Below are 14,262 nucleotides of genomic sequence, written 5' to 3'. Positions count from 1 at the left end.
TCTGCTGGTGCTGGGACGCGTTTTGGTTGATGGTTGTATTCTCAGGGGACATTCCAGGTTTGATGGACAGGAGAGTTTGTTTGTAGTCCATGTTTGTAGTCAGTTTGTGATCACGCTTCCAGACGCCATTGCTGAGCCTCTGATTGGTCACAGATCGCCATGGAAACATATCCTTTGGGTCCGAGTGGTGCCGACACCGAGAGACACTGCCCCACTGAGACCTGGTACAGACGGCTGGACTTCTGCAAAACAACACTGGGTTTAGACCGGGTTTAGACCGGGTTTAGACCACTATGGTAACATGCCCTGCTCTGACAGTTATAATATCATGTGTCAGATGCCCTCCCTGTGTGTCAGATGCCCTCCCTGTTTGTCAGATGCCCTCCCTGTGTGTCAGATGCCCTCCCTGTTTGTCAGATGCCCTCCCTGTTTGTCAGATGCCCTCCCTGTGTGTCAGATGCCCTCCCTGTGTGTCAGATGCCCTCCCTGTGTGTCAGACTGACCCCGATGGTCCACTGTTGGGATCCTCCTGAGCCGTGGCACTTCATGAGTCTGGGTGGGTCCGAAGTCCGGACTTCAGACACATCCAGACAGAGCAGACCGGCCAGAACCAGCTGCCCCTCCTCATCCAGAGCCCACTCCTGCACAAACAGAGTTTAGTTCTGGTTTAGTTCTGGTTTAGTCCTGGTTTTGTCCTGGTTTAGTCCTGGTTCAGTCCTGGTTCAGTCCTGGTTCAGTCCTGGTCCAGTACCTGCTCTGGGTCCTGGGGGTCACATGGCCTGAGGACCACAGCTCCTCCTTTCTGAGTGGGTCGACCCTGAGCCACAAGACACCGACCAGAACCAAGGTTCCTCAACTACAAGAGAAGAACAAGATTAGACCTCCTCTGCTCCTCTGAGCCTCTCCTCTGACCTCCTCTAATCTGACTCTGTGCTTTTTTCTCCTCTCAACTTCTCCACTTCTCCTCTTACCCGTCCTCTCTGCAGCACAGTGGGTCTCTTGAGGGCCCGTTGGAGCAGGCCTGGGGGATTCTTCTGGCCTGAGGAGCTCATTTCAGGGTAAACGTTTTGGAGGTACCACTTAAACGAGTGACACTGGAGTCTGCGTCTGAGGGCCACACGCTCACTCACGTCGCCAAAGGAACGGCCAATCAGGTCTGGGCGCAGCGACAGGTACTGATCCTACCAGAGAGACATGGATTAAACACAGTCCAGCCTCTGGTCCAGCCTCTGGTCCAGCCTCTGGTCCAGCCTCTGGTCCAGCCTCTGGTCCAGCCTCTGGTCCAGCCTCTGGTCCGTACCTTGTACTCGTCCATCCACACATGTGCTAGCCTCAGTGAGTTGTGGGCCATAGTGTCTGTTCCTCCTGGTGATCCATACGGACGTCTCTTCCTGAAGATGTGTCCAACTCTGGAGCAGGGAGCGATTAGCAGCTGCCCTCCACACATCCAGATCTGAACAAACAGAAGAAACATGAGAACAAACCATAGACCGGATAAAGGATAAATGGACTAAGTGAGTGTGACGTCACCCACAGCATTCAACTCCAAATGAAGCTCATTGAGGCGATAGCAGTTATAGCTTCTAATCTAATCAGTGAGAAAAAAAAGCGTATGTGTCTTTTTTATATTGTGTATGTAAACTTCATTAGGTTTCATCTGTATCTTGATTTAGGGAGAAAAAAGTGGCTAGCGAGATAAATATGTACATTTATATATATAAATAAAATATATAGAATAAACATGAGAACATACTACATACATGTGCTAACACACCAAAACACGGCACAGGGAGAGGAAAACATCCAGTATACTAAGGCAGGACACTGTGGCAGCCTTGAATTATAAAAGAGAACATTTATGATAAATGATATGAACAACATTAAACTTAATATTTTACACATGCGATCTAAAAGAAAATGTATTTTACTTCTATGGGGTATTAACTGCTAAAACACAACATATTTATATCAACATGTTACCTTTTATTGTTTTGAAAATGATATATTGTCGAAGTGTTAACATGTTTTACAAGTTTCACTTTAGTTTTTGATGCTCTGACTCTCCCTCCCTTTGCTCTCTGTACTAAGTCATTCTCCTTTCAGAGCACTATCACAACACAATCAGTGTGCATCCCACTAATGAAACTACTGTACATCACATTTGTCAAGTTTTTGTGTACAGTTTTGTATCATGTTTTTGTATACCGGTAATTATGGAAAATGGCATGTGTGGGAGCATGGGTGAGAGCATTTCACACAATCTTACAGCTAACCATAAGGAGAGTTTGACTATGGCCCGGGATAGATCACTAAAATACTCAAACATGCATATGGATGACATCTAAAGACGCTTTCAGGCAGGTTTCTGATGAGGGAACATTATGGTAGAAACAAAATCTCAATTTTGCATAATACCCCCTCTTTAAGGCTTGTAAAAATAACTGAAACCCATATATTTAAAAGCAGACTGAGTGGGTTTTAAGCAGATTAGGATGTGATGGCATATGGTTGCATTCATTTGCTCAACTGAAATGTGATTTTGAGGCTGGTAAAAAGATGCTAGGAGCAAAGCACATGGCTACTTTGCATAGAAAGCAAAGTTAGCTTTAAGAGAGCTTCATCAGCCAGGCAGACTACAGCAGAGTGTTTTTTAAAGCCTCCAGAGTCTGTGTTTAATTTGCCTGTTGGAGCCATTTGTCTGTTTATTTAAAATATATATTTGCCAATTAAGTTTTTACTAAGTAAAATGTACTTCTTTATAATGCATGGATTAATTATGTCATTGTTTATGTCATTTCTGCTAATTTAATTGATGAATGGTTTAGTTTACTCTTTCTTTGGTCAGTCGGTTTAATCTTTTATGTTTGCTGTTGCTGCAATGGAATTAAACCACCTTAAATGCATTTTTGTTTGGACATTTGATTATTTTGCTGGGTAAATCCTTACCCTGGACAATGCCTCAGCTGGTCTTTTTGTCCTCAAGACAAACTGCCACTACACTGCTTTAGGCGTTATCTCCTTTGCACCAGTGTGCAACAGTGTGCATGCAAATTACCACAGAAGTGAGAAATTCATATATTCTAACACTATCACATTGATATATCGATAAACAATCCAATTTAGGTCAGCCCTACGACACACATGAGCTAACAGCCCAATCACACATGTGCCAACACCCAAACACATATGTGCTAACAGCCCAATCACACATGTACCAACACCCGAACACACATGAGCTAACAGCCCAAACACACATGAGCTAACAGCCCAAACACACATGAGCTAACAGCCCAAACACACATGTGCCAACACCCGAACACACATGAGCTAACAGCCCAAACACACATGTGCCAACACCCGAACACACATGAGCTAACAGCCCAAACACACATGAGCTAACAGCCCAAACACACATGAGCTAACAGCCCAAACACACATGTGCCAACACCCAAACACACATGTGCCAACAGCCCAAACACACATGTGCCAACAGCCCAAACACACATGTGCCAACAGCCCAAACACACATGTGCTAACAGCCCAAACGCACATGTGCCAACACCCAAACACACATGTGCCAACACCCAAACACACACGTGCCAACACCCAAACACACAGGACAGAGAAAGACCTTCGCACATCCAGATCTGAACAAACTTGAAAATAATGAAACAATAGACATGTGTTCTAGTCCTGGTTTAGTCCTGGTTTAGTCCTGGTTTAGTCCTGGTTTAGTCCTGGTTTAGTCCTGGTTTAGTCCTGGTTTAGTCCTGGTTTAGTCCTGGTCTTACCCTGAAGGACAGCTCTAGGTTCTCTCCTCCCCAGATATCCATCCCTGGATCATACTGTCCAAGCTCATTAAAGTAACTGCGGTCCATCGCAAACAGACCGCCAGCCATTGTTGGAGACCTGAGACAGAGACAGAGACAAAGTGCTGTAAAAAGTATTACAAAAAGACTTGAGGAGACAGAGTAGTAACAGTAGTAGTAGTAGTAGTAGTAATAGAAGCTTTCATTCACATTTTAGAATTTGATGATGTCATACTCTCAGATTGAGGGCGGAGCCTATATAAATCTATGGAAGCTTCACTGTTTTTAAAGAAATCTCCAAACTTCAGATCCACAATTGTTGAACCTTCTCATTATTTGTTTGGGATTGGCTCCACAAACTTGTCATACTAATCTTATGGCTTAAAGTACTTTCAACTCACAACAATCACATCTAATGGCACCACTTTCTGAAGCTGTTGTGAAAAAATCATTTGACTTTTGTTTATTTACACTAACAGGTTAAACTACAGGGATTCTACAGTGTGCGCAAGTCTCAGAAACGCTGACAATAGCAGTATTTGTAGTAGTAATGACAGTAAGTAATAATAGTATTAGTAGCTGTATCAGTAGTCGTAGCAATAGTAGTAGTAGGAGTAATATTAGTATTAGTACTAGTATAGATACCTGATGGGTTTTGTGCCCCCCTGCACCCCCCCCAGCTCGCTCGGAGGTACTGGGTCCCATCTGAAGTGAAGGCCCCAGTTGAAGCCCCCCCTCACGATGGGAGAGGGGCTGTAGGTCAGTGTATCCGCAGAGATGATGTCGATGACCGGACACACCACGGTCCGGCGGTCCGAAGCCACCAGAGACAAGAGCGGTTCCAGCCAGAAGACATTCACCTCACAATGAGAGTCCAGGAACACCAGAACCTCACCTGAGCAGACAACCAGAGGAGAGCCAAAGGAGAGCCAGAGGAGAGCCAAAGGAGAGCCAAAGGAGAGCCAGAGGAGAGCCAGAGGAGAGCCGGAGGAGAACCGGAGGAGAGCCAGAGTAGAGCCAGAGGAGAGGCAGAGGAGAGCCAGAGTAGAGCCAGAGGAGAGGCAGAGGAGAGCCAGAGGAGAGGCAGAGGAGAGGCAGAGGAGAGCCAGAGGAGAGCCAGAGGAGAGCCAGAGGAGAGCCAGAGGAGAGCCAGAGGAGATCCAGAGGAGAGCCAGAGGAGAGCCAGAGGAGAGGCAGAGGAGAGCCAGAGGAGAGCCAGAGGAGAGCCAGAGTAGAGCCAGAGGAGAGCCAGAGGAGAGCCAGAGGAGAGCCAGAGGAGAGCCAGAGGAGATCCAGAGGAGAGCCAGAGGAGAGCCAGAGGAGAGGCAGAGGAGAGCCAGAGGAGAGCCAGAGGAGAGCCAGAGGAGAGCCAGAAGAGAGCCAGAGGAGAGCCAGAGGAGAGGCAGAGGAGAGGCAGAGGAGAGCCAGAGGAGAGGCAGAGGAGAGGCAGAGGAGAGGCAGAGGAGAACCGGAGGAGAGCCAGAGGAGAGCCAGAGGAGAGCCAGAGGAGAGGCAGAGGAGAGCCAGAGGAGAGCCAGAGGAGAGCCAGAGGAGAGCCAGAGGAGACAGGTCAGAACCAGGTCTGAGATGAGAGCAAGCCTGTGCTATGCAACCTGCTCTGGCTCCCTATTTTATATCAGGTGCAATTCAAAATGTTATGGATTGTATATCGATGCTGCACTCTATGGATTCATCTTACCTGAGAGAGTTACTGCAGCTCTATACCCCACCCAGAGCTCTGAGGTCAGAGGTCAGTTGACCAGCTCCTGCTGCTGTGCCCACAGCCCTGAGATCAGAGGTCAGGCTCAAGATCAGAGGTGATAGAGCCTTTTCTGTGGTAGCACACAGACTGTGGAACAGCGCCCTCTGTCTGTCAGATCCTGTCAGTTTTTTATGCAGTTTAAGACTAGACTGAAAACCCACCTCTTCTCCCTGACATTTAATACTAGACTTGACCATGAATCTATTAGAATCAATACACTGAGTATTGATACTTTGCAGCTTGTTCCTCAAGTTAGATTTTAATCTGAGTTTTGTTTTAACTCAATCTGACCATAAAGGACTGACTTAGCACAAATCAGCTCACCTGCTGTTGTAGTTTTAGCTGTTAAATAAGTTCCTCTCACATAACATTACAGTCACAAGCAAGCTAGCAGCAACAGCTGCTAATGCAACAGCTCATTCTCACCTTTTTGTGTAAAATCAAACACCTGAACAGGACCATGAATTCTCCTATTGATCACAGGCAACTCACACAGAAAATGTGCTGCTTAAATTATTATTATTTTTTTTTTCTTCAGTTCAGAACTTTTAAAACGTTTTGACAGTGTTTGGTAATATGTGCATTGTGTCTCCATGGTAACTGCTGAACATTCCGCCAATAGAGATACATGTGGCACACCCAGAGTGATGTCACTGCAAAGTATCAATAGAGCTATACCTGTGAGCTGTGAGCCAGTTAGAGCTGAGCGTCTCACCTGTGGCGTGGCGAGCTCCGATCATGCGTCCTCGGATCAGTCCCTCTCGCTTCTCGTTTCTCACCAGCTTCACTTTGTCTCTAAGCTCAGAGGAGATGTGTTGCTCCAGGGGGCCCTTTAAGTCCTCTACAACAATAACACAGTGAGAAAGCAGAAATACAGGAGAATGGGAGGGCATCTGACACTACAAGGATACAGGAGAATGGGAGGGCATCTGACACTACAAGGATACAGGAGGACAGGAGGGCATCTGACACACAGGGACATAGGAGAATGGGAGGGTGTCTGACACACATGAGAACATGGGAAAACAGGTGGGCATCTGACAAACAGGGGAATGTGGGAGGGCATCTGACCTAGCTCGCTGTGATCGTCCACCAGGATGACCTCGTGCAGGAGGAGGGGGGGGGTACGGTCCAGGACACTGTGGACTGTTCGGAGAAGAGCCGACAGCGCCTCGTTAAAGAAACAGATGACCACAGAGGCCACAGGTAAAGAGGGAGGGAAGGACTGAAGAGCGCACCTGAGAGAGGGGGAGAAAGAGAGAGAGAGAGAGAGAGAGGAAGGGGGTGGGGTGAGTTAATAGACATGGGCTGTGTCCAAATGTCCCCCCTAGCCCCTAACCCCTCATTCACTACACAGCCTGCATTCTTTACTGGACTCTATACTGCACTCTTCAGATCACTAGGTTCGGGTCATGTGACTCTGGTGTCTGGGTAAAAAAACAATAAAACTTGATTTCTGTCATAAATAATAATTAGATTGCACTGGCACAAGTCTTTATGAACTAATAATAACCATACAAGTTTTTGTCAAACTCTGGATCTCATATAAACAGACTGGATTATTTGATTTTTGTCATTATTTGTTGATTTTTATTGATCTTTTAACAGCTCAAGCTAAACTAAGCGGCTAATACCTTTACAACTAAGCGGCTAATACCTTTACAACATAACGTTGAGTCTTTTATTCATAATCAACAGCTGTTTCCTGTTTATAGATGCCCAACACTGGCATAAAGATCTATAATATAATATTTTCTGTGCAAAATGCATCTAACATGAGGTGAAGCCAGTGCATTACATAGAGAGGTTAAAAGTTTCATCTCACAGCATTTCCTGAATTACTAAAGGTCTTTAGTGAATCACCGAGTTCTGCCTTATAATTAGCTAGAGTTAATATAGGTCAGGTAATATGTGACAACCCCCTGTGCTGTACTCACTGTGGCCCCCTGGTGTCGGGGATGTGTCGGTGTGAGCCCAGTCTGTTGGAGATGAGGACGTTAAAGGCGTGGCGATGATATCCGTTGTCCCTCACCTCCTGGTCACGCTCATTAAAGATCATCCCTGAAACAGACAAAAGTGAGTGTGAGCCCAACTACAGCATTAACACTAAAGAGTTCACGTTTTATTTTATTAATTTAACTTCCTGGTTGGACATGGGCAGCAGATGTGACACAGGTACAGGAAATTCCATAACTGTTAGCTAGCAACCATAATGTGCTGTCTGTCTGTCGTTGTGTCCTTAGGCAAGGCACTTCACCTACAATGTGTGGTATGAATGTGGTGTGTGCACTGTAAAGCGTCTTTGAGTGACCAAAAAAGCACTATATAAATCTGATGCATTATTATCATCATCATCATTATTACCATTATTATTATTATTATTATTATTATTATTATTATTATTATTATTATTTAATCATTAAATAAGGGCTAAAACTTTAGTTATGATTAGACAAATACAAAAAAATGACAACACCTTTATTTAGTTAAATGAAGGTGTAAACTGTCTGAAAAATGTCTTCCTAGAGCATAAATTGTCTCTGCATTTTGGATGGAGTGTTCTGTGTTGATGACATATTTAGAGGGATTCTGCTTTGCAACGCAGTGCAACTTTCTGTATTTTTGTACTTTTCTTCTCAACTTTTTCCACAAACTGCCACTGATGTAAAACTATGATAAAGATTCAGCACAAGAACTACTCCACCAAACCAAGCTAGAAACATATGGAAACCTGTCATATGCTTTTTAAGTCACTATACTGACCCATCTCTGGAGACAGCTCTGTGTCCTGATTGGCCGGTGCAGCCCGTCGGCCCGCCCCCCTTCGGTCCAGGATGCCACTGATTGGCTGAGAGGCACGGCTGTGGGAGGAGCCCAGGTGGAAGTAGAGGATCAGAAGGAGGGACCAGGTGATGGAGGAGAGGATGCAGCCATAACAGAAGTATCTGAGAGTCACCGACATGATACCGACCGGACACCAGCCTGCATACTGATCCTGAGAGAGAGAGACAGGATATGGAGAGGAGGAGGAGAGGAGGAGAGAGCAAGGAGAGAGGAGAGGGGAGGAGAGGAGGAAAGGGAGAGAGATGAGACTGTTAACATGACCAGACACCAGCCTGTATACTGAACCTGAGAGAGGAAGAGAGGGGGAAGAGAGGGGGAGGACAGGGGAGGACAGAGGAGGAGAGGGGGAGAGAGTTAAAGCAGACCTATTATGCAAAATTGACTTTTCAGACTTAGAGTAGTTTCCTTCTCAGTGACCCTCTCAAGTTGCTTTCAGAGTGATTTGTGCATGTTTGAGTAATCTATAATGGTTCATTTTCAAGACGCCATTTTGCCGATAAATCTGTTTTCACTTCCACCGCCACATGCCCACTGTGATGTACTGACTTAATGGTCCAATTTTATTTGCTTAATCACTGATACACGTAGGATTCAATAGCATCACAGAGTCATTTTGGTTCAAATGAAAAAAAAAAATCCACTGCTTGCGAGTGTGATGTGCAGCTATCCATCGGAGGCACCAACAGCATGTGGTGCTTTGTTGTGATGAAGTTTACGTCAGCTCCCACTGTCCACCACAGTTTCCTAACACAGAAGTCAGTGGACTTGATTCTTTTAAGTCATTTCTGATGAATACTGCAATTTAAAATGTGCAAATTATAACATAATGATCCACAGGTGTCGAAGAGAAGAGATGAGAGAGGAGAGTGAAGAGAGAGGAGGAAAGAAAGAGGGAGAGAGATAGAAGAGCGTTAACATGATACCAGCCTGCATACTGAACCTGAGAAGGGGAGAGAAAGGTGAGGAGGAGGAAGAGATGATGAGGGGGGAAGAGGAGATGGGGAGAGGAGGAGAGCGTTAACTGACCAGACACCTGCGTGCATACTGAAATTGAAAGAGGGAGAGAACAGAGAGGAGAGAAGAGAAACAGAAGGACGGGAGAAAGACTCGTAGAGGAGGAGAAGGAGAGAAAGGAGAGAGAAGCAGAGGACAGGAAAGAGGAAGAGAGGAAGAAGAGGAGAGAAGTCAAGGGTCCAGGGCATCAGGAGTAACTGGAGCACTTTTGAGGGAATAGGCCTAAACTGTTCACTTTACTGTTATAACCTACATTTGTTTTATCTTAAAAAAATATAATCCCAAACAGCACAGGTATGAGAAGGGCTGTTTCATATCTTCCACAGCAGACAGGTGAAGAGCTCATGTGACGGGTGAAGAGCTGACAGGTGAAGAGCTCATGTGACGGGTGAAGAGGTCATGTGACGGATGAAGAGCTGACGGGTGAAGAGCTGACGGGTGAAGAGCTGACGGGTGAAGAGCTCATGTGACGGGTGAAGAGCTCATGTGACGGGTGAAGAGCTCATGTGACGGGTGAAGAGCTCATGTGACAGGTGAAGAGCTCATGTGACGGGTGAAGAGCTCATGTGACGGGTGAAGAGCTCATGTGACGGGTGAAGAGCTGACAGGTGAAGAGCTGACAGGTGAAGAGCTCATGTGACGGGTGAAGAGGTCATGTGACGGATGAAGAGCTGACGGGTGAAGAGGTCATGTGACGGGTGAAGAGCTGACGGGTGAAGAGCTCATGTGACGGGTGAAGAGCTGACGGGTGAAGAGCTCATGTGACAGGTGAAGAGCTGACGGGTGAAGAGCTCATGTGACAGGTGAAGAGCTCATGTGACGGGTGAAGAGCTCATGTGACGGGTGAAGAGCTCATGTGACGGGTGAAGAGCTGACAGGTGAAGAGCTCATGTGACAGGTGAAGAGCTCATGTGACGGGTGAAGAGCTCATGTGACGGGTGAAGAGCTGACAGGTGAAGAGCTGACAGGTGAAGAGCTCATGTGACGGGTGAAGAGCTCATGTGACAGGTGAAGAGCTCATGTGACGGGTGAAGAGCTCATGTGACGGGTGAAGAGCTCATGTGACGGGTGAAGAGCTCATGTGACGGGTGAAGAGCTCATGTGACAGGTGAAGAGCTGACAGGTGAAGAGCTCATGTGACGGGTGAAGAGCTGACAGGTGAAGAGCTCATGTGACGGGTGAAGAGCTCATGTGACGGATGAAGAGCTCATGTGACGGGTGAAGAGCTCATGTGACGGGTGAAGAGCTGACAGGTGAAGAGCTCATGTGACGGGTGAAGAGCTGACGGGTGAAGAGCTCATGTGACAGGTGAAGAGCTGACGGGTGAAGAGCTCATGTGACGGGTGAAGAGCTCATGTGACAGGTGAAGAGCTCATGTGACAGGTGAAGAGCTCATGTGACAGGTGAAGAGCTCATGTGACGGGTGAAGAGCTGACAGGTGAAGAGCTCATGTGACGGGTGAAGAGGTCATGTGACGGATGAAGAGCTGACAGGTGAAGAGCTCATGTGACGGGTGAAGAGCTGACGGGTGAAGAGCTCATGTGACGGGTGAAGAGCTGACAGGTGAAGAGCTCATGTGACAGGTGAAGAGCTCATGTGACGGGTGAAGAGCTCATGTGACAGGTGAAGAGCTCATGTGACGGGTGAAGAGCTCATGTGACGGGTGAAGAGCTCATGTGACGGGTGAAGAGCTCATGTGACGGGTGAAGAGCTCATGTGACGGGTGAAGAGCTCATGTGACGGGTGAAGAGCTCATGTGACAGGTGAAGAGCTGACAGGTGAAGAGCTCATGTGACGGGTGAAGAGCTCATGTGACGGGTGAAGAGCTGACAGGTGAAGAGCTCATGTGACGGGTGAAGAGCTCATGTGATGGATGAAGAGCTCATGTGACGGGTGAAGAGCTCATGTGACGGGTGAAGAGCTGACAGGTGAAGAGCTCATGTGACGGGTGAAGAGGTCATGTGACGGATGAAGAGCTGACAGGTGAAGAGCTCATGTGACGGGTGAAGAGCTGACGGGTGAAGAGCTCATGTGACGGGTGAAGAGCTCATGTGACGGGTGAAGAGCTCATGTGACGGGTGAAGAGCTCATGTGACAGGTGAAGAGCTCATGTGACAGGTGAAGAGCTCATGTGACGGGTGAAGAGCTCATGTGACAGGTGAAGAGCTCATGTGACAGGTGAAGAGCTCATGTGACGGGCGAAGAGGCCATGTGACGGGTGAAGAGCTGACAGGTGAAGAGCTCATGTGACGGGTGAAGAGGTCATGTGACGGGTGAAGAGCTGACGGGTGAAGAGCTGACGGGTGAAGAGCTCATGTGACAGGTGAAGAGCTCATGTGGCAGGTGAAGAGCTCATGTGGCAGGTGAAGAGCTCATGTGGCAGGTGAAGAGCTCATGTGACGGGTGAAGAGCTCAAATGACTTTCACCTTTGAAATTAATGTTTATTTTGGTTGCATAAAAACAAATGTATTTATTTATTTATCATAATTCATACAGGGGACACAATATCCCAATAAATATATGCATGATGCACGCCTAAACCATGACAGGTGAGAGGTCAGGTGACAGGTGCTGCTCAGGTGACATGTGTCCTTTGCACCTGAATTAAACTTTAACAGTTCATATGAAAAGCAGCTGGTTCTAGAGTGTGGGGTTAATGTTAAACTCCACCCAGAGCCACTGAACTGAAGTAGGCCTACTGCTGCCAGAGATGTCTACTAAAGCTCCACTGTGTAACTTTAGTGGAGGAGGTTCTGCCACCTGCTTGAACCTCCTCCACTAAAGTTACACTGAGCCAGTTTGTTTTCACAACTCACTCAGAAAGTGTTGAGATTTTAAATGTAGAAAGTATTTACATGTTAGAATTATACTACAGTACAAGTACATGTTTAAAAATATACTTAAACATACAATCATTTGAAATGAGCTGGGTCTGGAGATAGGGTCAGAGGGAGTCTGGGGGATGGGGTCTCTGGGTTTGGGTTATGGTCTGACTCAGCTCTGACTCGGCTCTCACTAGCTCTGATCTGTTAATGTTTACACTGTAGGTCCAGGTTTAGCCTCATAACGGGACTTAACTCACCACAAACATGTGACTTTTATACTTAAACTAACCCGAACTAAACATATCAAAGTACCGCGTGTAAACGTCATAAATGATCTCACATTAAAGAGACGCACAGACGGATCATGCTTAAAATGAACATAAACCAGGAGCGGAATACTTGCTGAATTTGATCATTTTAGGGTTGGAATAAAATCATTTAAAGCATTAAAGCATTAAGCATTAAAGTATTACACATTCATAATCTGCTTATTTGACACACAGAAACTATATAAAGTACAATCACGTGGACTAATGTGCTGTACATGTGGAAGTTTCAACAAACGTCGGATTTTGAAAGAATATTTTAGGCGCAGATGACATGAAAATTGTGTGATTAAAACCACAGATTTTGTTTTGTTGTTTAACTCCTTTAAACAGATTACAGCTGCAGGGCATCTGGCTTTAGTTAACATTCCTTCTGTTATGAAGCAAGTCCGTTTGCTCCAAACTGAACACATTTACTAAAACTGATGTTTCCGTTGTGTTTTTATGGATGACACTTGAGCCGAACTAATCTCTGGACGAAAGGGAACAATAATTATTACAAAGGATCATTGTAAACACACGCGCACCTCTGTCACGCCGCGGTCTGTTCACAATCAGAGGATTTGTGAACGAGGATCCGGGAGCGCGCACTGTCCTGGTCCTGTTTGAATCAGTCTGAACGAAACCCTTTATAAACACAGAGATAAACAAAAGAGAGAGAGAGAGCTGCGGAGCAGACGACAGCTCTGCCCGGGGACAGGAGAGGGACATCGGGGGAAAGGACAGCTCTGCCCGAGGAGAGGGGACAGCGGGGTAGAGGGGACAGCGGGTCTGGAAAGAGGACAGCGAGTCTGGAAAGAGGACAGCGAGTCTGGAAAGGGGACAGCGGGTCTGGAGAGGGGACAGCGGGTCTGGAGAGGGGACAGCGGGTAGAGGAAGGGCAGCGTTCCAGGGCAAGGGTCCGGGGTACTCACGGCGGTGGTCGGTGCAGGCCGGTACCGGAGGATCAGAACCGGGACACGTCCATCAGCGACACGAGCCACAGGTCTGTACGGTCACGTGACATGAGCTTGCGCGAAGTCACGTGATGCAGGACTGTGAGGTCACGTGACTCGTCAGCGTGGTTCTCAAAGTGCGGGCCGCTGCTTTATTTTTATTAGTGCATTTGACATTGTGGGGAATTGTCTGCTTCAGTTTTTATATTTAATTAATAAATTATTATTAATAACCTAATAACCAATGTTGGGAAGTAACTGAACACATGCACCGAAAATCCTAATACTCAGTAACTGTACTCCGGTGCACTTGGTAGTATTCAGAATACTGTTAGGCTACTTTTCTAAAACCAAATGAATACATGGCGGTACTTGATCAAGACATTATGGCTTTGGACTGGACAATATCAGTGAGAAACATGAAAACCCAGCTCTTTCAGTGCGTGTGCATTTATGTCTAATTAGATATAAATAAATGCATAACAAACAGTGCTGTTTCTAATTATTAGCAAACTGGGAGCAGAAGTATTACATGTTTCCAGAATACAGTACAGACCATGTAACTGAGTATGAGACATTTCAATTTTGGTTTTCAGTGTTCTATAACTAAATACATCTCCAAAGTTCTTTCCCATCACTGTTCTCATCTACATCTGTAAAAGCTCTTGATGTCTGTCTCGTCCAGACTTATTTATTGTTTTCATATTTCCTCCAATAGTTTTGACTGGAATTTTCTTTTCATATGG

The 14,262-nt window shown here is 46.2% G+C and overlaps 1 protein-coding gene across 1 annotated transcript; it reads right to left on the bottom strand.

Moving 5' to 3' along the window:
- Positions 1–103: 103 nt before the first annotated feature.
- galnt11 (UDP-N-acetyl-alpha-D-galactosamine:polypeptide N-acetylgalactosaminyltransferase 11 (GalNAc-T11)) lies at positions 104–13,626 on the bottom strand. The gene is made up of 12 exons (XM_055230176.1): positions 13,496–13,626; positions 8,335–8,566; positions 7,509–7,632; positions 6,643–6,809; positions 6,287–6,412; positions 4,455–4,704; positions 3,792–3,909; positions 1,301–1,453; positions 972–1,181; positions 752–856; positions 504–641; positions 104–242 (listed from the first exon to the last, which is right to left on the bottom strand). The coding sequence occupies exons 2-12, from the start codon at positions 8,531–8,533 to the stop codon at positions 111–113; spliced, it is 1,722 nt and encodes a 573-aa protein (XP_055086151.1). The 5' UTR covers positions 8,534–8,566; positions 13,496–13,626; the 3' UTR covers positions 104–110.
- Positions 13,627–14,262: the final 636 nt, after the last annotated feature.

This window comes from Periophthalmus magnuspinnatus, chromosome 20 (genome assembly GCF_009829125.3).
Source record: "Periophthalmus magnuspinnatus isolate fPerMag1 chromosome 20, fPerMag1.2.pri, whole genome shotgun sequence".
In the NCBI taxonomy this organism is placed as follows: Eukaryota; Metazoa; Chordata; class Actinopteri; order Gobiiformes; family Gobiidae; genus Periophthalmus; species Periophthalmus magnuspinnatus.
This window is presented reverse-complemented; position numbering and strand designations above follow the sequence as displayed.